Source organism: Cygnus atratus, chromosome 1 (assembly GCF_013377495.2).
Source record: "Cygnus atratus isolate AKBS03 ecotype Queensland, Australia chromosome 1, CAtr_DNAZoo_HiC_assembly, whole genome shotgun sequence".
NCBI lineage: Eukaryota > Metazoa > Chordata > Aves > Anseriformes > Anatidae > Cygnus > Cygnus atratus.
The window spans coordinates 199,637,933-199,663,488 of NC_066362.1; the positions used below are offsets into that span (position 1 = coordinate 199,637,933).

General features: G+C 40.5%; 2 protein-coding genes across 4 annotated transcripts in view; both read left to right on the top strand.

Annotated features, from left to right (window-relative positions):
- The window catches only part of CTSC (cathepsin C), a 770,970-nt gene that overhangs the window by 169,641 nt on the left and 575,773 nt on the right, over nt 1-25,556 (top strand). The gene's annotated exons all lie outside the window — the stretch shown is intronic.
- Nucleotides 8,672-25,556, top strand: part of NOX4 (NADPH oxidase 4) — a 110,024-nt gene continuing 93,139 nt past the window's right edge. Inside the window, exons 1-5 of one of the 3 annotated variants that reach the window (XM_035542534.1) lie at nt 8,672-8,819; nt 9,418-9,513; nt 23,307-23,417; nt 24,435-24,519; nt 25,186-25,283. In XM_035542534.1, the coding sequence (XP_035398427.1) occupies nt 8,763-8,819; nt 9,418-9,513; nt 23,307-23,417; nt 24,435-24,519; nt 25,186-25,283 (447 nt within the window). In that variant the 5' untranslated portion in view covers nt 8,672-8,762. Of the gene's footprint in view, nt 8,820-9,417; nt 9,514-23,306; nt 23,445-24,434; nt 24,520-25,185; nt 25,284-25,556 lie in introns of all 3 variants that reach the window. The other 2 variants (XM_050709358.1, XM_035542533.2) reach the window with 2 other exon arrangements.

Genomic DNA, 25,556 nt, shown 5'->3' on the forward strand with positions numbered 1-25,556 from the left:
CAAAAGCCGCCTGGACATGGTCCTGGGCAGCCTGTTCTGGGTTTCCCTGCTTGAGCAGGGGTTGGACCAGGTGGACACAGAGGTCCCTTCCCACCTTAACCATTCAGTGATTCTGTGAAATCAGTATCTAGCAAAATCTGCCCTGTAATAAATTCAGCTTTGGCTCACTTGCCTTTTGGCACAGTTATGTTCCCCTTTGCTGGGGGTTTCTCTTTTCTACAACCTTTTTTGATGAACCTCAGTGGCTTCTTATACTTCTCATAAGTGAAGGAATGGAGGGAAGTGAGTTTGGTTGCAGTCCTTAGATTCAGTGAGGCTTAACATAATCCACAATGGCACTGTTCTCAGAGGGAAGCCTTCGGCAAACATATTTTGGACTTACAATACAGAAAGGTGACTGCAGCAAGTTTTTCAGAGGCAGCATGTAAATAAGGAAAATGAGACCACTGCAGCCATAAAGCATGGTTGGGGAGTACTAAATGGTTGTGGAAATAGCTCACTTTCTGAGTAGGTGTGACTGCCATGCAAAAGCATTTCTCAGCTATGGAATTGGTTTCACATAAACTCAGCCCCCACCTTTCATGATGCTGCTGGGTTGTTTGGTTCAAGAACCCTCAGCAGAAGCAGTATTTCATTAATTTGCAGGGGTTTGTATAATACTTGTGGCTTGAGAGGAATGAAGAATTAACTGCAATGTAAGTCCTTATTATACAACGAGACCTTCATCTTCTCCCAGAGGAGGGCCTAGTAGGAAAGCCCAAAATAGTTTCAGATAACAAAGACTTGTCCTAACTTTTGATCTAGATACATTGCAAAAGAATGAAATAGTCTGGAAAAAAAAAAAAGTTATAGCGTCAGTTACATGCTTGTCTATATATGTGAGTAAGTCATAAACCTCTAGATTTTCAATAACACTTAAATGTCTTATTAATCTTTAAACACTTTTAAAATGAAAACTCCCAAGCCAGCAGCATTTTGTGTTAGGGTCTGTCATGTATTGGCCATCTCAGAAATTTGGCTCTGCCTGTTCAGAGTACGGAGGGAAGGACAAGGAGAAATGCTGGCCATGTTTTGTTCCCACTTAAACTGGCACAATTCCATGAACTTCAGTAATGTTGCTTCTCATTTACTCCTGTGTAAGATTTTGATTCAACAAAGCACTTACATATGTGCTGAAAGCCCTCACTGAGCAACAAAATGCCTTTACTTACTGTAAGCAAAGTTACACTGGACCTCAGTGGATCTGCTTTATTTTTTTTTTTTTTTTTTTAAGTTAAATGTGCACTTAAAACCTTTACTGAATGAGAGCCTAATTTAATAAAAGATGGGATTCTGTTCTATCCCTTATAATCTTCTCCATACCATTCAGAGTCTTTTTTCTATAAACTATCTGGCCTGATGCTGTTTATCTTGTCTTAGCGCTAAATGCAGCGTAATCTGCACAAGGCTCCAAGCGGCGTCGGGCTTCATCAAACCGAACAGAGGTTGGAGATGCTCTTACGTGGTGAGATTGGCTCTTTATGTTGTATGAAGCAGGGAATAGGAGTTACTCTCTTTTGTGAACCAACGTTTAATTTACAGTGCTGTTAATTGGCAAGTAAGAATATTAAGTACTTTTGCAAAAATAGTTGAATTCTGGAATACAGCTCCAAAACTGTGACAATAATAGGATTATTCTCAAGAGAGTTCAAAAGGATTTTAACTAAAAGAGAGAGAAATGTTGTGTTCAACATTACATTGAAAATAAAACTGAAGATATTTTACTGAAAATAAAGCAATAGCAGTTCTGACCCAGGGAACTGATAACTGAAAATGGAACAAGTGGTCAAGTGGGACAGTGTCTGACACTTTGAGTGCTGGGTGGCAGGTCCCTGGACGCTGTCATATGACTGTGAAATTTCTGTGTTTGGACGGGAAGATATTTTCTGAAACTGGATCATTTAACAACCTTCCACTTATTTTGGAAGACATTATGCAGTCCTTTTCATAAAACAAAAGAACACTAATATTTAACAAGTTCTTTTTTCCCCCTCTCCTCTTGTTGGAAATCTGTTCCAGCACTTAGCTGCACCTCTTCTGGTTTCCAGGCTAAATTTAATCATCAGGGGATAAATATTTACTCATGTATTGGTATTTCCCTTTATTTAAAGAGTGGTAGAGTGCTTTCCCTCATTAGTGTTTACTCTTTCACTGCCAGCTGTAGCAGTGCACTGCTGCTTTGGCTGGCTGAATCCCATACCACCTTTTTTCTCCAGGCTAAGCAGACCTTACCCTTTCACCATGTTTGCATTACTCAACTCCTTGGCAAGTGCAGATGTAAGTGTGGCAACCTGCCTTAAATCTGTACTGGCTTGGCACATCCCAAATATTATGTTAGATTTTTTTTTTCCCTTTTTTTCTAAACTTTCAGCTGCATGTGGGCATTTGGAGATATTTGTGTCTCCAGCAATAGCATGTATCACACTTCAGATTCCCTGTCTGTACAGGCAGCAAGACTCATCTTGAAGGCAGCCTAAAGGCATCTTTCAGAAGGCAAACCTTAGGAGTCTTTTAAGATAATTAGGGGAGAAACATCCGAATTGCCCTTTTCTGCATTCCCATGTGAATTTCTTTCTCCAACACAGAGACAGCTGTGAACTTCCATTGAAGCAGTCTACACTAGTGATTCGAGCAAGTTTTACAGACACAAACGTAATCCTAGATTAAATAAAAGCAATAAAACTGGCTAGACAATTTTGCAAGAGGATTCTGAGGTGTGACAATGTGAACAAAGAATGAGCTCTTGTTTTGGTGGGAACTTCAAGTGTCTGGGATATCTGACCAAAATTTGGTCCCTTTTTATTTTGCTATTTTAAAGTGTTTTTCTGATTTTACTTTTTGGATCATGGATAAAAGTCAGCTTTAGTCCTCAGAGCTCCTTTGTTAGTTCCATGCCCTCCTTTGCCCTTGCCATTCCAATCTTTTTCCTGCCCCGCTAACTTTGTAGTAAGAGGGCAGACACCAGTTTGGCAGAGTTAATGGAGAAGCACACGCCCATCTCTCAGATCTGCAGTTCTGGTGCTTTTAACTTCATACTATTACAAGGAAAAAGTTTTTCCAAGAATTGGGCAATTACGAATGTTTAGTCCACATTGATATTTATGATGCTTGCATAAGTATGTTGTTGCATTTTGTACTGTAGTCTTTAGGAGTTTCTGTAAACTTTGTTCTGTAAACTGTAAGAGGTGTAGCTTGTACTGTAATTGTTTAAAATTTTTCAGTTAACTGGGACTGACGTGTTCTCGATGAGCCCCCTGGGAAACTTGGATAGTGCAGATTATTTGGCACTGATCTTTCTGTCTTGGCACTGGATCAGGATGCCCTGGCACAATGTGAGTGTGCACTATGCCACCTTGGATGCAGACATGTAAAAGAATGTTTGATGTTTTGTCTTGAGTATTGCTGTGCACTCTCAACCAGCTTTCCCCTTCCACTTGAGAAGTGGCTGTGCTGACATGACTTCTTGCCCAGATTTTGCTTATTTCTTGGATTGTTCCAAGACTCAGTTATTAATAATTCCATTAAATCTTTGGCTTCTCTTCAAAGAACATCATTTTTTTATTAAGTGCATATCACAACGGATTGTTATTCAGTGGTGGTGTGTTAGTATGATTGTTCAATAACTTTTTTTTTTTTTTCCACACCAGCTCTGTTCAATAGCTTTTATTAATGGTTTGGAAGCATTAGTAATCTTCAGTGCAGTGCTGTAACTAAATTGGCAAATGCAGTAACTTGGCATATAAGCACAGAAATATCCTGTGAAGTATTAAGATACTAGTACTCCTACATATAATATTAGTGAGGCTGATTTTGGACTGTTATATAAAAAGTTGGGTTTCCCCCTTCAGAAAGGAAGATGAAATGTCTTCTGAAATACCTTCAACTCTGGAAACCCTGTCTCAGAGGGAAGAATTAAGAACTGAATGCTCGGTCTATTCAGTTTGGGAGGAAACATAAAAAGGCGACATGATAATGTTATATGAAACTGAAGAGAAAAGGGATTTCTGAGGGTGGACTTGTTTTGGTGTAACATCAAAATACACAATACCGCCTGTGCTCCCATAATGGTTTTAGTCTTGTTAGGTCTAAAATATAGAAACATAGACTCACAGAATCCTAGAATCATTAAGGTTGGAAAAGACCTCCAAGATCATCTGGTCCAACCATCCCCCTACCATCACTATCACCCACCAAACCATGTCCCTAAAAGAAAGAGAGAGGAAAAAAAAAAAAAGAAGAAGAATTAATAAAGAGATCATTTAGCATGGTAGGTTGTATTTATTTCACTCCTTAAGAGTTTTAAAATAAGGCTAGCTATTTTTCTAAAAAGAACTGCTCAACTCAAACAGAGTTGGTTGGTCAAATACAGAAATAATCTCTAGAATGCCTGTTTGGGGGAATATAATAATTCCTTTAACCTCTAAAATCAATGCAAGATACGTTTTTAACCTCAGCACTGTTCTCAGGCCTGGTTCCCACTCCTACTGAAATCAAGGAAAGTCTCAATATTTGGTGTAAGGTGAATTGAACCTAAAGCCTTTCAAAAAGGTATAAGATGCTGTGTATTCATTATCCCTAGATGCGGGGTTCAGTTCTGAAGCAAGTGTTTGAGAAGGTCTTCCAAACAGTTGGAAAAATAAATGTAACTGACATTTCTCTCAAACTGTTGCGGAATGCACTCCAGCTGTATTTATTATACACATTTTCCTTGTGTGCTATGTGCTTGCATTCTTTCATGATGAACGATGTTGCCGTGTGTTGGAGTTGTCATGCTATCTTTCTTGTTTGAATCAGGAATGTGTAGGAGGTTATTTGAGGACAAAATACTGTAGGACCTCCCGTCATATTTTGAACTTAATGCTTGTAGCGGGGAGCTGAGCGGTGTCTGAGTGGCTTGGTCGAGGGGAGACTTTCAACTGAAGCAAAGCATGGCCTGCTAATGCTACCAGTACACTCATGCCTTGCTGCTGCTTTTGCTGTGTCTATGGGAATTGAGGATCATGCCTCCATCTACCGTTGTCTGATTCCTTGTTTCAAGTCTTTGTACATAGGTTTTGCTTTCTGACAGGTAAGGCAAAGTGCGGGCCTGGGCCATACCTAACGCTCCCAGACACCGTGGCAGCTGTAAAAAATGTATTGCCGTGAATCACTGTAGCTTCAATGAAATTAATAAACTTGGCTGTCATCCAAACCTGGAGAAGCATTTCACCCTAGGGAGGCCTCTGAGTCAGTCAGGGAACATACAAGAAAGTTGATCTTGTGGTATGCAGCAAATGTAAAGATCCAGTTTCAAAAAAGGAAAGAAATGACACAACATGTAATGCCATAAAAAACACATGCTGTTGCACAGGATATTACTCAGATGGCACAGACCTTAATAGTGACATGCATTTTGATCGCTATTTTACACTTTTGTTGTGCCTACACATTAGAGTAACAGGAAACAGATAAACACAAACAGCATGGAGCCTAAATTTAATAAGAAAGTTCTACAAAATACAAGTTGTTTATGGGGTAACCTGTCCATTTGTCTTCTCACGTGATTTCAGTTTTCTCCTGAACATTTTTAATTTGCTCAGTATTTTGTCTTCCAGTGGAAAATAGAACCAGTGTCCCAAATCTCCTCTTCCTCAATGATCATCTCCCTTCCTTAGATGCGTGCTGTTACCACTTGGCCAGCCTCCCTTTCTGATTTTCCTTCTGCTCCCCCCCATGCTTTCCTGGCTGCACAGTGGCTCACCTGGAGGTTGCTCCCTTCCTTGACCCTGTTGAAGTGCAGTGGTTAGGAAACTTTCCTGGAATGGGAATGCAATGGCTTCAGTTCTTTGTGCTCCAGTTCTCCCACTGCTGAGCAAGTTCTTTAGCTGTTAGGCTGAAACCACTTTTCCTGTGCTCTGTAGTGAAACCAGTAAAACATTTCCCTCTCTTCCCGTGAGCCCAGTATTAAGGATAAATACTGGGCAGAGTGGGTCAGTCCCCTTTGGCAGAATTCAGGGCTTGCGTGCCTCAATCTAGATTGCAACAGAGCCAGTGTGGTCCCCAGATCTCTCTGCAGACTTGATGGACACAGAGTTGTCCTTGCAATGCGGGCAGTCACTGCAGGAGCTTGCAGGATGATCATGATATGCTGAAAGATGGAGATAACTGGAAGTTTAGGTGATTAGATTCTGGATCACTCTCAGGTACTTGAGGAAAATTCAGGCACCAAAAGCCTTTTAAGTCATATCTCTGATATGCAATACATCTCTAATACAACACATCTCTAATCCTACAACACTTCAGCAAACCAGTGTAAAGTACCTGGATAAGCTCTGGGAGCGTAGATTTGAGTGTTGCAGATGTTGATGGGATGTAGACTTGAAGGTGAATGTGGAGTCAGGGTGACTGCTGATGCAGGAGAAACAACCTCGAAAGAAAAGTAGGTGCTCAGTCCTTAAGAGGGACTGCCTGCTTTGACAGCGGTGTGTCCAGCTGGTAGGACAAAGCAAAAGATTGTTCTAACTGGAGAATGGATGTTAAGGAAGACAAGAAGAGATGACCTGGTGCTCAAATGACCTTTAAGAGTCATATAACTTTTGCAGTTACTCAAGTTATATCTACAGCCATTTCTGAGTACTCCTTCCAAAAAGTTTAAAACACATGCTCAGATATCTCTGGGGTTGTTTAAAACAAAGAAAGAAGACAGAAACTTCCAGAAACACCTGAGAAAGCATGTTGATTCAGCCACTTGCAAACAGTCTTTTCTGTGGAGGAAGAACAAAGTTGTCCTAAGGTCAGCCCTGCTCTCTGTCAGACTGTTCTTAGGACACCAGTTCAAAACCTTTGGCTGTTCCTAGGGAGAAAGAGAGGCAGACATTTTCTGCAAAAGCACATTCCTCGCTGTGTACCTAGAAATGCTGTAGGATCCAATGCCGACAGGAGCATGAGTCATGTACTCCACGTGCGGTGTGGTGCTCGTAAGTGGGCAGTGAAGTACAGTTGCTGGAGTGTGAGTCATCAGCTTCATGCGAGTGGGCAGTGAAATCCTGCATGAGCTGATTTTCCAGAGACATTTCTAACGGTATTTTGAAGTATAGCATATGGCATAGGCATATTATTTTGGTTTTGTTTGTGCTTGCTCAGGCTTGAGCTTTAGCCAAGGCCCCATGTTATTAGGCATGACATATCCTACAAGTTTTATTTTCTGTCATTCTGGCTTTGACATGCTTGTCTAGGGAAGTTTCATCATCTGGTTCTCTGTAAGCAGCTTCCATTTGTCTTTATGTTCCAAGAGAAATGAGGAACTGAGTGGAAATAGCAAACAAGATACATAAACTATGGTATTTCATTTGCAGTTAGCGCTGCTTTGGCATCAAACTATGGTTCTGGTGAGCTTTAAATTTCCAGATACGTATTTTCTCTTTCACCAACTCTCCTTTTAGGGTCATTTGATGATGCAAAATAACTGCTCTCCTCTGTCCTGCTTTTCCAAAACTTCACCTTCTGCAGCTGCAGAAATCCTGCCACTTTCTGAGACTGGGCTCCTACCACAGCCAAAATACCCCCAGCTGATTTTCACAGGAACCACATCCTATTCATACTCCTTAGGGGCACGCATAGGTCAGGCACTCTCTCCGTCTTTATAGGGACTGGAAAAGGATGGTGCTTTGCTTCCTCCCAGTTTTATCTGGACCCTTGTTATCTGGATCATAAGGAACAGACAACATGGCAACTTTCCTAGTTGTTAGAGGAAGACGGCCAGCTCAAGCTGGACTGCATGAGACTTCTGTGGGCTGCTCCTTGGACTTGGCATCTCCTGGAGAAACAGGCTTGCCCTGCTGTCAGCTGTCACCACCGCTATCTCAAGGAGCAGCCCTGTGCACCACAATGCCTGCTGCGGAGTGGAAGCTCCCCTGGTGACTCACGAGGGGTGTTGTGTTTGAAAGCTGCTGGTAGCAACGCCTTTTTAAAGCTTTCATGTTAAAATCAGTATCCAGTGTGACCTCCATTCAAAGAAACCTTAGCCAAACCAAAATCTGATGACCACCACAGCAAGCACACCGGTAGCAAGGTGGAGGAGTGAGAACCTGGACACCCATCCTTGGGCCTGGGGTGGGATTGTGCCCCAGCCTTGGAGGTGTTCAAGGCCACGTTGGATGGGGCTTTGGGCACCCTGGTGTGGTGGGAGGTGTCCCTGCACATGGCAGGGGGGTGGAACTGGATGGTGTTTTTAGGGTCCCTCCGGACCCAAGCCCTTCTGTGCTCCACACAGCCGGGACGAAGCAAGCTGAGGGGGCTCGGTGCCGGGACCTGTATCCCGCCTCTTCCCCGGCCACCTGAGGGAGCAGGATGGAAATGACACCAGCAGGATCTGCCCAGGGACCCCAAGGGCGGCCCTAAGAGCGGCTCCTCGGGCGGCCTCTTTGTTTTCCCACTGAACCCTCTCACGGGGGCGGCCGCCGCTGAGCTCCCCTGAGGGACCCGGCGCTGACCGCGGACAAAGGGGCGGCGGGACCGTGTAGGGGCCGTGTAAGGGCCGTGTAAGATCGCAGCGCACGCCCCGGCGGCCGGAAGACAGGGCGGGTGGTGAGGGGTGGGGAGAGGGGAGGACCGGCTGAGCCCGGCTGAAAAGGAGGGCTCACCCTCCCGTCGCACCCCCAAACCTCCTTCCCGGGTCGTGCCGGTGCTTTTTGTGGTGGGCAGATCCCCTGCACACACCCCCCCCCCCCCCCCCTTGAGGCACCATGGCGGTGTCCTGGAGGAGCTGGCTGGCCAACGAGGGGAGCAAGCACCTCTTTTTGGTAGGGCTGCCGGGCGCCTCTGGGGAGAAGGGGTGAAACGAAGAGAAAAGGGGTGAAAAAGGGGTGAGCCGAGGAGAAAGGGGGGTGCCTGGAGCCGTCCCGGTGCCGGGGGTGCTTTGGGGGATGGCGGCGGGAGGCGTGCGGCTGCCGCTGGGCTGCACACGTGGGGACGTTTGTATTTGGGACAATGCCACTGCTGGCCGCCTTCGGGGGGAGAATTTGGGGAAGAAGGGGGGTCGGGGGGGTGGGGTGGCACTCTTCCTCCCTTTGTGTCGCTTTGTTGCCGGTTTGTGTTCCCAGGGTCCCGAACGGCGGTGGCCGGCTGGAGGCAGGGGGTAGTGGTGTTGCAGGGGCTGTGCCGGCGGTGGCTGGTGCTCACTCACCGAGCTGCACCTCTGTGGCTTCTAGGGGCAGTGAAACTTCCCACCTATCACTTCAAGGGTGCTGCTTTTAAAATATTTCTGTTAAACGCGAATTTTGTTGTCTCATTCCACTTAAAACTCTTTATGAAACTATGTGCATATAACTTGCAAATGAAATTAAAACTGGGAAGTTTGTATGTATAACTTCCACTGACAATCTCTGGTTTCTCTTTTAGTTTTTCTGGCTCTCTCTCAATGTGTGGCTCTTCTGGAAAACCTTCCTGCTCTATTATCGAGGGCTCCAGTACTATTATTTGCATCAGATGTTAGGGGTGAGTGACCTGGCCGTTCCATTTTGCTCTGGAAGTTGGGATGCTGGGAGAAGGGAAAGGGGACAGAATGCATTTGCTAATCAAGGATGACACAAACTGCCTGCAAAAGTGGGGAAAGATCAGGTAGGAAATTACTGGGAGGCTACTGACAATTATTTAGGAGTAGAAGGTTGACAGTGTTGAAAAAGAGTCACTGAAGTGTGGGACTTTCCCCTCCTTTCCTCCCTTCCCACGTCCCCAGCTGCAGGCGGTCTCACAGGACACAAACGTGCTCTGCAGACCGGAGCTCAACTTTTGTCATCAAAACATTAGCCAGGCTTATGGGCTTGTGCTCCTTTTAGTCTTAATTTGCTGAAGGAACTCATGATAAGTTTTAGTTCTTTTCAATCTCAAGTTGTCATCCTTCTGGATTCTATGTTCTGTGTAAATCTTCGTCATTATATGTAATTTTAGTTTTATTTTCTGAAAACAGTCTTGGAATCTGAATGATTTACTGAAGACTTGGCTATTTTGATCTGGCAAGGGTAACATCCACAACTACCAGAACAACCCAAAAAGATAACTTTGGGAAGTGAGATAGGGGCCTGTACCATATCCAGTTACATGGTCACAGTTGCTTGAAATGACTTCTGATCAAAGGGACAGATCAAGTGATAACAATTTTATGAAAAATTCTATAAGGTTGCTCAGAATTTTAGAATCCAAGTACAAATGAAGGAATAAGGTGATGCTTTGTGACACTATGCCGTGCTTGGGAATGGATTTAAATGGGCAAATTGACATGGGGCTGAAGCACAGATGATGCACATCCTAACCTGCCGTAGAACTTCCAGGTTTTATCTTTGGTAGATCCAGGGTATATTTTTTCTTATGCTGGATAGCAATGCCATAGCTAACCAGTTCTATAAGTTTTTGTGAAACTTGCTTGAAAGTGAGTTGACTAGATTGTGCTTGTCTCTCTCTCTTTTTTTTTCTCCTTCTGGCTGACTCAGTTGTGTTCCAAGAAGTGAATCTTAGCAAAGTGCAAAAACACAGGAATTAAAATGCTTAAATACTTCATGATTATGATGTTTCATGGGGAAAAACCATGAAAACATGTTTAATTTTATGATAATGTCCAATGGCTTTGCAGCCCACTGCATCCATTTGAGAAGAGATTTTGTTCCTGGCAGGGCAAGTCAGTTTATAAAGTGAATGTTCTTGGGTCAACATGTTGGGCCAGATTGTCAGCTGATATCAATCAGCAAAGTTCCTTTCAATTCAGAAGACTCGTCTGCCTTGTACCAGCTCATCGTCTGGCCATTTTTTGGTTTTCTTCCGCTTCAAAATGAAAAACACACAAAGTAGTGTAATGCAGTTGGATCTGGGTATTCAGAACCTGTGAGATGATTCAAGCGACAGATTCATTGTCTTGGTTAGGAGTTGAGGACCAGAAGGCCATGTGTTTGAGTTAGTCTAACACAACATCTTTAACTGTGGAAATTTAGACATTTTTTAAAATAAGGAGAAAAGTGAAGTCTAAAAGATACTTTTAGTCAAAGCTTCGAAAGTAATTTTAAAACTTTGAAAACATTAAAGACTAAAACATTCTCAAAACTCACTTACTTACAGTTTGTCTAAATACAAGTTTTGGACGCCAAAGTTAGGTTTCTCCTTTCTTTTTAATATATTTATTTGTGTGCATAAATCATACAGATTGTGCTCAATTTTTACAAGCCTTGCAAAACAATTTTAGCCTCTTCAGGAAACAGAGAGTAAGCACAGCCATACTACAGCTGCTTTTAAAAATCCATGTGGATTTTTGCACCTCTACATTGGTTTGCATAGCCACTGGCCATTTTCTGGCCTGTCTCCATAACTAGCCTGAGTTCTGTTCCATACATTGGTGAGTGGCTTGTAGTGTCTCTGTGAGCTATTTCTTGATATTTAAAATTTCTGACATCTAGATGAAAATTCATCAATTGTAATTCAACAGTTGTTGTGTTTTCTGTTTGTTTGTTTTAGTCTTAACAGGTTGAACTCGTTTAACAAATACTTTCCTGAAAATTAGTTTCTTTTTCCAACCAGGCAACAACTAATGGCAGAAAGGAATGGCTTTTTTTTTTTTTAATTAAAAAAAAAGTCTCGTGTTTCTCAGTGAGGTCTATTAAAGACTTTTTTTTTCTCTTTTTGTATTCTGTGTTAATGTAAAATCTTAAGAATTTCCTCACTTGCAGCAATAAAAGATTTACAACCACTAATTTTATTGTTTAGCAAGTAACAGGACAGAGAAAAAGAAGAGTTGACATAGGAAACGAGATTGTGATAATAAAATGAAATCTTCGACTGAATATCCAGAATATATTCAACTCTGCTATGTTTTCATGTCATTTCTTTTCATTCATATGTGAAGAAGAATGAGGTTATTCTTTCCTCAGTGGTCACTGAAATGGTTCACTTTCCATCAGCCTTCTACAGACGGAAGCTCGTTTTTGTTCCTTGCCAATTGTATCCTCTGCAAACTTAAACAAGATACTTAGCACGGGATTTTAAAATTATTTTACAATTATTTTAACAATTTAAAAAATATTGTTATCTGAACTCAGATACATCTCTGAATCTTTCTGATGCTTAATTCTACATCTGCAAAAAGGCAACAATAACACAGTGGTGTCCAGGGAGCATGAAGAGAATAAATAAGTCAGAGACAGTGAAGTGGTTAGGAAGAGCACATCATTCTACACCACAAAATTTAGTGGGTAAATTTATGTTGTCAAACATTACCGCTTTGCTCAGTTTGAATCTTTCTGAGGAGGCCATGAACTCTTCGTTGTGGAATCTCCATCCCTGAAGGTTTTCAAAGGATCATAGAATTATTTAGGATGGAAAAGACCTTCAGGATCGTCAGGTCCAACCATCAATCCTACCTACTGAGTCCCATCACTAAAGCATGTCCCTTCATGCTGCAAAATTGACTGGGCGAAAGCACTGGGCAAGCTTAGTCTGAGTTTGGTGTTAAACGTACTTGAAGCCGGAGGTTGGAAAAGAGACTTCCCAAGGCCCCATCCAACCTGAACAATTCTGTGAGTATATGATTCTTGCAGAATAAGTTAAACAAGAGCCTGGTAGATGTAAAACCCTTCCCAGTACTTCTGCCTTGATGAGCTGTCTTTTCCGATACTTAATTACTTGTAGCACTGCAGATCATAGTTTTACTCCATGAATATATTCGTTGCTGCTGGTTCAGGAACATGATACAGATAAAGAAACTCAAATTTTCATAATTTAGGAAGTGTAAACTTTTGGCATTAAGTAGCCTAAAGAAGAGGAGGATGGGTAGGAACACAACAGGCTCTGATTACTTAAGAGTATGGCAAAGTGGAAAGGCATATTCTCATCCCTGTGTTTATGATAGATACAACAAGACATAGTAGATGTGAATTACAGAAAGGAAAATCCATAGATAACCTGACTTGAGTCCAGAATTTTCATTGTTGGAGGTTCTGTTTGCTCAGTCAGGTAAATTGTCCAGATGATTTATTTCCCTGCAGACTTCCAGATTTATCCCTTCACATAATCTTGGCTTTTTTTTTCTTTCTTCTTTTTTTTTTTCTTTTTTTTTTCCCAACAAGCTTGCTTGCATCTGACCAACAAATTTAGTCCCGTGTTCAGTATTGACCTTAGTGTAGAACTCAAACCTTGCTTTTAACAGCATTAAACAAAATACCTTTTTCTTGGTGCTTGACTTCAGCATTGGACTCATTTTGTCATAGCATAAAAGGTCTTTCTTCCCCTTTTCACTCACTAGTCCTTGATCAAGTAAATCTAATGTAGTTAAATAGACATTAATACATGAGATAAGCTTCTGGGTTTCACACCGAAGTGGAGAAAATGCATTCTCAGAAAGGGTCTTCTTGGGAAAGGATTGAATAACTGAAAATGGGACTGAAAAGGAAAGTGCTTTCTCACTTTATCTATACAGTTGCTGCCTTCTTACTGTGCTGGCTGTACTGTGCATTACATTTATGTCATCTTTATTTACTACCTGGAATACATTCTGGATGTTCTAGCATCAAATGGAAATTTGTCTCTGCTAATTTATTATGACAGTAAAGATTTTGGTAATTTTGCCAAATTCTGCTTTCGTTGATCCTTATGCATTGGCCATGCAGCGTGTTTCCCCCACACATGTAAACGTTGAAGGGAACTGTGTATCTTGACCCTTTATGTTCTTTAATATTAGTGTGTTTCTGCTATTTAATTGTTTTGTAACTAGTCTATTTGGGATTTGTTCTTCAAGGTGCTACATGTAGCAAAAATGTTTACTAATAGAGTTAGGTTACTATGGAAGCTATATAGGTGTGTATGTAAACAGGATTTCCTTGTGAAGACTGAGGCCATTAATCCACAAGACCTTCTCTTGATAGTCCCCTTGAACTATAAACAGATATTTTCTCACGTTCTCTTTGCCTCATTCATGATTTTTTGTTTGCTAAAACATTTTTCTTTCATCCCTCTGTCCTTCCTGGACATTCCACAGATCAGCATTATTGCTAAGATTAGTTTCAGTTATAAACCAATGTGTTTATAATGTTTTTTTTTTTTTTTTTTTTTTTGCGACGTACAGTTCTTGTATTTACTTGGTTTTTGTGGTCATTGTTTGTGTTGTTTTTTTTAAGGTCAAGTGGCAGTTGTCCTGTGAAGGACATCTAAATTGTTACCATTTATGAAAGAACTTCCACCTTTGAAGAACTTCTTGCGAAACTTTTAATAATGGGAGTATAGTAGAGGTACCTCTTAAAGGAGTGCTGAAATTTTTACCACTGTATATGTTAAAAATACCATGTCCTGTTGACATCACTGCTCCTACTTCCAAGATGATCATGGTGCAATACTCTGTAGAACAGAGCGGAATTATGACCAAAATGTTTATTTGGTTGAACGTAGGTTTCCTGTAGTAGGCCAACAGTGGCAGGTCTTAAAATAGCTTCATTACATTGCAGAAGACTGTTTTTACAGACCATATTATCCACTGTGTTACGGTAGGGGGAAATCATTCAGTGTAAAGGGAGCCTTAGTAGCAGGTATAAGATCACTTCTGTGTGACTGTGACTCAGATATGGCAATAAGTAACTTACTGCTATGGCCCTGTGTTGCAGTGTGTTGTGGCCCTCCTGGGGGGCTCGAGTATTCTTAATCTCTTGATTTCATGACTGACCTTCAGTAGTTGAGATCTTGCTGCATCTCGCACGATCAACTGTTCAAGCTGTTGTTGCTACTTAACACACAAAATGCTGTCACACTTTGATATTGCTGCAGAAGGGTGAGTCAAACACTCAGTCTGGAAGATAACTTGTAATCTCTTCCAGGCCTTGTGTGTGTCATTCTGCCTGGCACAAAAAGAAACCTGTAATTTAGCAACACTGACAAAAAGTATTTTTTTATTAGATTTCCTGGGGTCAGGATTATAACAGATTAAATTAACTGATTAATAAATACGAACATTTGGCCTGAAATCTAAGTGAATGCGCTATTTTTGGAGATTATCAGAGAAGTTGGAAGCTAATACAAAATTCCAGTTTAAGACAGTTACTTTCTTCAGATTGTGTGACTGATTTAAGCATAATGAGGAGTACATCTAGCACAAAGGGACTGTATATGAAATGAGAACATGACCTAAATATGTGAACAGAAAGAGAAGGAAAGTCATTAAAGAATACCTGATAGGTGAGGTTCAAGTGAAGGGTGGTAATACTGATTCTCATTAGTGCAGGGAAAATAAACCGTATTACATAAAAGAATTAAAAATACTGTTGCCATCCACTCCTGATGTTTCTCCCTTTCTATAATGTCAGATCCAAGTTCTGATTCATAAATACATGGGAAAAGACTGAACTTGAGACTTGAGTTGACATAGAGAATTGTGTTTTTTTTTTTTAAAGAACTGCTAGTTTTTTGTTTATTTGTAATATATTTTTCTTTACGGGTGTGATTCAGATATGTTACACTACTTAATCTTAAAGTAATTTTAAAGGATTGCAGTACAACAGGATGTGATTTAACATAGTCCTGCCTTGAAACCTTCCATCTCATGAAGAAGACCAAGTCAACCTTTTTTAGAAGTTTTCACATGTTCCAGTAGATTTCTACTACCCTTATATTTTCCTTTCATTCAGCTGCTTTTTTTTTCTTTCCTTTTTTTTTTTTTCTAAATCTCCAGCTAGATTTGGCATGCCTAGGGGGTAATATAGCTATCCTGTACAATTCAGATCTGTCCTTCATCTTAGATTATCTGTGCTCTGTTTTTCAAAACAAGGAATACTCTGTGAAGAAAAGGAAGTCAGGTGAAATGGGGGCACATTGTGCAGCACAGTTTATCCCACCTATGAAAATAAATATTTTTAGCAGCTCTGGTACTGATTTGGGGAGGTGGTCTTCAGAATCTGTCTTTAGAACAGCATGTTGCTTATGGGTCTTCCCACAGTCATTGAAGTTGTTCTGAATCCTAGAATCATAGAATATTCCGAATTTGAAAGGACTCACAGGCATCATCAAGTTCAACTCATAGAAGATTGAGGAAGTTCAAAGAAGGGCCTAGAGAAAGAGAGAGAGACAGTATCAGGTATGATGTCCCTTCTCCATCATGACTTGGTTAGGATTGTTGCATGTAAACAGCGAAGGTATGAGAATGAGAGAAATGTCACTTTTAGGTATGGAAGGATTTGTGATGGTCTGCCTTTTTTTTTTTCTCACAAGGTAGTCTTAAAAAGTGAGACAGGGTAATATATGCTGAAGTCTTCCTGAATTCTCCTCTCCAATGCATTTTGCAACCACGTATTGAATACTGGATTTTTCTGCACAGCAGTTGCAGTTTATGTTCACTGTTTTTATAGCTAACAAACCGGGGCAATTCTGAGGTATGCAGCAAATTATTTTAGCCCTCAACCAAATACTCAAAGTTTTTGCCTAGCTATGGAGAAGCACATTTTCATAACTTTGCTACTGGCAACGCTCAGAACATGTGATGAGAATTGACTCTTTGCTTCTCTGTTCTACTTAGCATGTTGTGTTAGCATGCAGTGATATCTGGAGTACATGCACTATATATCTCTGGAGCCCTTTGCTGCTGTGTAGGAGGAAAAGTCTGTGATTGCTTTATACTTGTCTGGAGAATAAACCTTGCCTAGTTTTTGGGGTACCAGCTTCACGTTTATAGTGAGTCCAGTTCTGTACTATGGGTGCCGCAGGTTTCCTCTGTGAATTTGATCAATCCTCTACTGTTTCTATGCTTCTTCACCGCTCCATGAAATGGGATAACAGTATGTGTTGTACTGGGTATGCAGAGTACAGAAGGAGGTTGTCAACTGCTTAGATTTGGTATCAGTGAAATTAGATGAAGGAGAGTGTCCAGTAGAGTTTTTGGGAATGTGTTTTATTTCTCTTTTTGATCCTAAAGCAATTTCATATGCTACTAATATGAAATAACACTTTTTTTTTTTTCCTTGACACAACGATAATCTTAGGAAGAAGAGAGGATTATATTTCTCTTACTTCTGAGCTAGTTAACGAGGCTATATATTTCCTTCTAGAAGCAATGAGTTGCCTGGGAGCAAAATACCTTCTTTTATTCTATTGTTGATTAACAATTCAGCAATGCACTATGTTAATTTGTTTCTATGCCACCCAGGTAATGCAAAGGAAATCAAGAAAGAGACCACTTGGAAACCATTTGGAAATAATTAGTTTCATGGGGATATTTTAAGCCTTTGGATATATATTAAGAGTAAACTTAGTACTCTGTTATTCTTCTGGGTCTTGCATGAATTGTGATTCTAAGAATTTCTAACTGTATTTCTTTACCATTGTTTTCAAATTGTTCATGAGCTTGCTTCAGCAAACATTGGTTCATTTAAGCTTTACTCTGAAGAAATAAAATTGGACATTCATGAAACTATTCCAATCACACTTTCCTAGAAGTGCACTGCATTACTGGGAAAATTCGTTTCCTGCTTTTTTCTTTTCTCCCACTGTGCATATGTTGATAGCATTTAATTAGAATTAATGTTAGGGCATTGTTCCATAGGAATGGCGTTATGAATATGTGCTATTTGTTAAATAGTGGCATGGAAAAACACAAAAGGAGGTTAGTAGGGTGTCTTCTTTGACAGCCTCACTACAGCATATTGTATTTCAGTAGAGGGTGGGTAATATTCCTTCTCCCTTTGCTGCACCCTCCATTGTCTGTCTGTATACTTATAAGATGCATGTCGTGAGTTGTTCATACAAAATATGAGTTTTATATTACTGGTGAAATCAAAGTGTGACTCCAGTAACTTGAAAAAATAGCTTTTTCTTCAAAAACTGGATTTATATGGCAAGTAATGCAAAACTAATGATGGACAAGCCAGGCTAGATTTAAAAAACAAACAAACAAACAAAAAAAACCATATCTTCTCAGAAAACTTAGTTTTAAGAAGTTCTCTAGCCACATTTCATGCTGTAGTCTCCTTGTATTTGTGGAAGGACTTGAAAAGCTGGAACCAAGTTTTTCCTTAATCTTTTTCTACTTACAGCTGCTTCAACATTTTTGTACCAGTTAGATCGTGTCATTTTCCTTATTTCTTACAAGAAGTCATTTTATTCATTTAATATTATATGCTTTAAAAGTAACTCTACTTCAGAATATTCCAAATTAGACTATTTGGTTGAAGTTTTCCAAATAGAATAGTTGTGCCTGATAAAGGAAGTCTTGGATAACTGATACCTTGCCTGGTTTATGTTTAAACTTGAAGACAACATAAATTTTTGAGAAGCTCATGATGTATCATGTAGGTCATAGAATAATAGAATATCCTGAGTTGGAAGGGACCCATAATGATCATGGAGTGATCCTGATATAGCTCCTGGCTATACACAGCACCATCCAAAAATCAGGCCTTATGTCTGAGAGCATTGTTCAAAACCTTGAACTCTAGCAGCCTCAGTGCTGTGACCACTGCCCTGAGGAGCCTGTCCCAGTGCCTGACCACCCTCTTGGTGAAGAACCTTTCCCTAACACCCAGCCTGACCCTCCCCTGTCCCAGCTCCATGCCGTTCCCGCAAGTCCTGTCGCTGTCCCCAGAGAGCAGAGCTCAGCGCCTGCCCCTCGGCTCCCCTCGTGAGGGAGCTGCAGGCCGCCATGAGGCCTCCCCTCAGCCTGCTCTGCTCTGGGCTGAACAAACCAAGGGGCCTCAGCTGATCCTCATATGTCTTCACCTCCGGACCCATCAGCATCTTTGTAGCCCTTTGCGCACTCTACTAGATTTGTGTCCTTTTCATACTGTGGCACCCAGAACTGCACACAGTATTCAAGGTGAGGCTGCACCAGCACTGAGCAGAGCATGACAATCCCTCCCTTGCACACCTAGCAATGCTGTGCTGGATGTACTCCAGGGTTGGCCCTTTTGGCTGCCAGGGCACACCGCTAGCTCATGTTCGACTTGCTGGCAACCAGAACCATCACACACCTTTCTGCAGGGCTCCTCTCCAGCCTCTTGTCTCCCAGACTGTACATACAGCCAGGGTTGCCCCTTCCCTGGTGCAGAATCCAGCACTTGCTCTTGTTAAACTTCATACAATTGGTGATTGCCCAGCACTATAATTTGTCTAGATCTCTCTGCAAGGCTTCTCCACCCTCAATGGAGTTAACAGCTCTTCCATATTTAGTGTGGTCTGCAAGCTTATAAGTATACTTTCAAGTCCTGTGTCCAAGTTATTTCATAGAGTCATAGAATCACAGAACAGTTTCAGTTGGAAGCAACCTTAAAGATCATCTAGTTCCAAGCCGCCCCCTGCCATGGGCAGGGACACCTCCCACTAAATTAGGTTTATGAAAATACTAAAAAGAAATGGCCCTAAAATGGAGCCTTGCAGAACCCCACTATAGTGACTGGATCATATAATACATGACCATATGAAATAGTAGTGATTAGGTTGTGTAATAGAAATTACTATCAATTTCTAATTGCTTTACTTTAGAGTATCACTTTTTTTTTTGGGGGGGGGGGGCTTTTGGGCATTTATCAAGAGCTACAAGAATTTTTAAGTTTACTTCTGAGTTTTGTATAAATGTTCTATATTCTTGTTTTTCAAACCATGCTCATTTAATCACTGAAATTCTGTAGCACATCAGCAAGCTTTAATAAAGCTGCTTATATGCTTCTAATGACCATGCTTTGAATTTATTGCTTTTATGAGGTGTATAGCTCATTTTTCATTTCCCTTTAGAGGAAGAATAATTAATGAAAATAGAGATAGTTTTGTATATGCAAGTGGCACGTTATAGAGACATTTTACTTGTTATTAAGTTTAATGATTTCAAGGGTACTGCTATTTTCTCTAATAGTCCAAAAATATTTATTGGTGTTCTAAAGTCACTTTAAGCTAATGTATGCAAAGATAGAGGAATATTTATTGTGGTTGTTCGTACCATTTTTTTTAAATCATACTTTGAAGTGGAAAGTGAGATTCAGCATTGAGTAAAACCTCAGTTGCTGAGGTTGTAGTCATTGTAGCTGGTGCTCAGTTCTTGTCACTTGGGCTCTGGACCAGCTTGGGGAGTCCAGAGGAGGAAAGAGAGGATGACCTGAAGTCTAAAGACCATGGTGTAAGGGGGAAGAGTAACTGGGAAAAAGATTGTTTAGCCTGTAGCAGCGCGCACTTGCAGCCCAGAAGGCAGGCTGCCTCAAATGAGAAGTGGCCAGCAGGTCAAGGGAGGTGATTGTCCCCCTCAGCTCTGCCCTTGTGAGGCCCCACTTGGAGTACTGCATCCAGGTCTGGGGCCCTCAGCACGAGAAGGATGTGGGGCTGTTGCAGAGGGTCCAGAGGAGGGCCACGAAGATGATCAGATGGCTGGAGCACCTCTCCTAGGAAGACAGGATGACAGAGCTGGGGATGTTCAGCCCGGAGAAGAAAAAGCTCTGGGGGAACCTCATTGTGGCCTTTCAGTACTTAAAGGGGACTTTTGGAGAGCGACTCTTTGCTCAATCAGATATTGTCAGGACAAGGGGGTTTTAAACTAAAAGAGGGGAGATTTAGATTAGAGATTAGGAGGAAATTCTTCACTCAGAGGGTGGTGAAGCACTGCAACAGGCTGCCCAGAGAAGCTGTGGATGCCCCATCCCTGGAGGTGTTCAAGGCCAGGCTGGACAGGGCTTTGAGCAACCTGGTGTGGTGGGAGGTGTCCCTGCTCATGGCAGGGGGTTGGAGCTGGGTGGGCTTTAAGGTCCCTTCCACCCAAAACCATTCTGTGATTCTAGGAGGGAAAACCGAAGAGTCAATTAGAAGCCCTCAGATATTTGAAGAGTTGCTGCTGGAGGGTAGAACACAGACTTTTATCATAGAAACGGAGTGAAGTTACAGATGAAATAGAAGCAAGGGAGGTTTTATGCAAAGGAAAAAAAAAAAGGACTAACAATTTATTGGAAGAAATAGTAGAGGAGGGGTAGAGTGTAGGAATGGACTAGATGACGTGGTCCATTCTAGTCTTATTTTCTTTAACTCAGCAGGTTGGAGATGCCTCTGTTATAAACGTCTCAGTGTAATTTCTGTAGGATTTACTCACTGGGTATTTGCCAGAGATCACGCTCTATGTGGCAGACGGCAAGGTAGAACACGTTTTCTAGGGTAACCGCTTCTATTCCTCACGACCAGCTTTAAGAGGAGTGCCCTTATGACTACTTTGTTTTGTGGAAGCTGGTAATGTCTGGTGAGACAGTCCCTAGCACTCAGTTTCAACTAAATAACATAAAGCAGCCAGAAGAGGAAAGGGATTTAGGTGGAGAGCTTGATTCTTCAGTTAGGTTGAACATCTTTTACCTTCTGTTTACCTAGTGATCTTGTGCCCTACAAAGAAGACACTACAGAAGATACTACACTGTAGAAGATACTACAAAGAAGAGAGGGTACAGGGGTTACTAATTGTGAGAGCAGGCACAAAGCTGCTTTCCCTTCCTATGGAATAACCAACAATTTATATACAACATAGTCCTTCACGGTGTGGTGTTTTTTTATATTTTATGATACTGAGAAGCTCCTGTCATGCCCTTGTGCTTGTGATCTTGCTAGACATGTTGGATGCCTGTTACTTTTCTTTGTTTGACTAGTTTGTGTTTTATCCATTTCTGTAACACATAGATAAGTCTGTAAAAAAAGCATGTAATAAGCACTAGGAATTTTCAAATAAAAAGGCTTTTCTAATAATTTTGTAAAAAATTATATTTCCAAGTAAATTTTTAAAAATTGTTTCTCTGATTTTTTTCTTCTTGATAAGATGCAAATGCAATCTGATTATTTTTTTTTGACTGAGAAATAATAGGTGCCCTCTTTTTGACATGAAGTTACATAATAGAAAATTGATAGATCTTTAATAACTATTAATTATATGATGTGTATATGTTCAAAACACCTTTTCAGGTTTGAGTTATCTTACGGAATTATGCTGTTTTCTTATTAATTTCTTCAGGAATTGAAAAAGTTGTGTTTTAGAGAACATTGTAAGACATACCATTCTAGAAATCTGTTGACGTTCTAAAAGCATCTTTTATAAAAGCTAATAAAGTGGTAATTCAGCCTAATAGCTGGGAGAACAATGGCATCTTGCTAACTTCTTTAAAATTCATAAATGAATGAGGGACTATAATAAGCTGAAAAAATACAGGGTTATGACACTAATGCATGCTTTGTTCATTTATTTGACAAGTGTTTTTGTTCTAATTATGTAAGTTCCAAATATACCAGTAAAAGCATTGGTGAAATTAGATTTCAGTAATTTTCCCAGATAGTGAGAATCTTAACTAGAGAACCTGCTTTCTTTGGGTCCAAATATCACGTTGAATAGTGTGAATGGATGAGGAGTTCAGTGATGATACCTAACGGTCCTTGAAATAATATTACCATTTCAGTTTAAACAAATCAATATTTTTTTTACATGCTTTTCTGGCTTGCTAACCGGAAAATCATTACACTTCTCTTGTATGGCTCTCTAGGTTCTTTATAGTATTTATCCCTCTTTCCTACTCTAATAATATCTTTTGAAGCTTTTGGGTGATTTCTCAGTGGATATTTCTGTTGTCTCAGATACCATAGAATCATAGAATATCCCGAGTTGGAAGGGACCCGTAAGGATCATTGTTGCATGCGGTTGTAAGCACCGATGAGGGTATTAGCTCTTTCAAAAGAAAGCTGTCAGTTGCTGACATTATGGCTGTTACTTCTGAGCTGGTGCAGTTCAACTGAACTTGGATTTTCTATCAGTTTCAGTTCTTTATGAATTGACCTAATGATGAAATTCTGTCTGTTTTATTCTCCTTTTATGCAGCTAAGAAAAAGGTGTTATGAATGGTAGGTAGGTGCTATAGAGCACTCATGGCACTGCATCAAAATGCAAACACTGAAAACCAGGGAACAAAACCTTCTCCTTCGTTTCTTTCCAGAAATGATAGCCACACACCTCTTTGTTCCTTTTAGGGTCTGGTTTTAGTAATTCTTTTAGGGTCTTCAAGGCCAATCCTTTCCCCCAAACAAAATTATTTTTTAAAAATTATCATTATTATTTTTTGATGCAGAGGCGGGAGCTGTTTCCCCTCAGAGAACAGGGTAGCATGCCAGGCATACAGTTGTATATGTAAAAAAATTGCGAAACTCCACTATTCTGATCATTGAAGAGAACATGGGAGCTGTTTAAGCAGGAATAGAAAGCAGTTTTAATACTGATGCCTGAACTGTTACGAGCATTTTTTTCTCCTTATTATCTAACTCTTGCTGTATTTGTTCAGCTAGGATTGTGTGTTAGCAGAGCTTCAGCATCTGTCCTCAATCTCAACTGCTGCCTGGTCCTTCTACCAATGTGCCGTGTTCTCTTGGCCTTCCTCCGAGGGTCTCAGAAGGTAAGCACTGTCCTCAGAATGCAGCAGGTAAGAAGAAAAAGGCCCTGGTTTATGTTGAATCTAATAATAATAGACAAAAACTGTTACATCGCTGTTTATTATACAGTATATGCTGTCATGGTGCAGGTAGTACAAAAATTCACGACAGTTTTAAAGACATTTATTTGGCTGGCATTGTCTGGTTTGATTGGACTTTTAATGTAGGTTTCTTGAGGTCATTTTTGAGGGGCTTACTGGGCTTACTGAGAACTTTGACCAGATGAGGTCTGCTCCTTCTTTCCCAACTCTAATGTTAAAGCCATCTGTGTCCCCTCTACTGCTTCACTGTAGTATTCAAGAGTGAAATGAGCTTCACCTCTGCATGACCTGAAGTGTCCCACTGGAGATGATGAAACTCTAAATAAAAATACCCAAGCTGATATATAAGTTATCATGGGAGAAAAATAAAAGTTCAGGCAAATCCAGGAGGGCTTGTTTTCTATATCCGTATTCAGTAAACAGTAGTTGAGCTTGTTTGTGATTCACCAGTTACTCTGACAGAAATATAAGTAATGCTTTTCGGGAAATAAGTGTTTTCTAGATGGTTGCAAACCCACCAGTTCTGTTTATTGTGTGACAATAACAATAAGATTGGGTGCCTATAGATGCAAATATATATGCAATTATACATAGATCATAGGTGTACATAGATCTCTTTTCCTCTGTTCTGCTCTCTTAAGAAGTCATTGACTCCTAGAACAATTAGTGCAAGAATTTGTGAATTTTAAGGCCAGAATAGACATTATTTTATGGGCTCTTAAAATCTTTGTAATAGGTAGTAACTGCAATTTCATCATGAAGACCTCAAAATTGCCTTGTGCTTATAGTCCTGTATTTTTTAGACTGGAGTACTGTTCTTACAAGGTTATTAAACCTAGTAAAAGCTGAATTTGCTGTTAAATTGCCGCATTTGCTGGTAGCATTTTTTTTCTTTGCTTTGTTTTAGAAGAGAGATTGCTTGAATTCTTCTCTTATTAGGTTGCCAGCAGGAAAACCAGAAGGCTGATAGACAAAAGTAAAACTTTCCATGTGACATGTGGTGTAACAATATGCATCTTTTCAGGTAAGATTTTATCGTGCTGAGCAGCACCTTGTTTGGGAAACACATTAAACAAAGCAGTATTTTGTGGTTTTTCTTTTACAGTACGTTTGGGGGTAGTCTTGCTCTGTGCTTCCCTGCCTCAAATTGTGAATGCTTTCTCAGCTGTGTGTGGGTTTTGTCTTATTTTTCCTTTAAACACATAAGCTTACATTCTGGGGCTGAGGCTTTCCTTAAAATTCCAGTTTCTGGAAGGAAGAGGCAGGTATATGAAATCAGGTCAAAATCTGCCAAGTGATTCTAGTTGTGCCTCAGGAATTTGAGTGAAGAGGCAGGGTGCTACAGATTTTATTGCAATGGAGGCAAATACCCTGTTCAATGAAGAAGAAACGTTCTTTGGTGGACACCTTTGAATGTTGTCTCCCAGCTGAAGCATGATGGTACAGAAATGATTGCTTGTAGTGTAAAAAAAAAAAAAAAATCGTAAAATGCATGCAATTTTCTGCTAGGAATATCTATTATCTGATTTACTTTACTAAAAATATTCCATAGGCCATGATGCATCCCATGCAGGTAATGGGATTATTACTTGGCGTTTGAGTAGCCACTTTTCTTTTGTTCAGGGCAACATATGCCTCTGTTTTATGGATCTCAGTTTTTCTATGTTTTTTTTTTTTTTTTTTTTTTTAGTCTTACATGTTGCTGCTCATCTGGTGAATGCTCTTAACTTCTCTGAGAACTACAATGAAGACTTTCTGGCAATAAATGCAGCACACTATCGTGGTGAGGTGAGCCAACCATCCTTTTATATTCTGATTTTCATTATAGTATTTAAATATTTGAGTATTTGTATATCCAATTCTACTGTATGATCCAACCTGTGATCTACACAGCACTGTGGGTTTTCTATGGTGAAAATACACTGTCATATAGATTGCTGTGGATTTTATTCCATCCTTGGACAAAGCATGTATTAAGGATCTTGCTAAACCAGCAGGATTCACACCTATTTGACTATGAGGTAGAAAATACTGCCATCAAGTCCTTTCACGTTGCTCTTT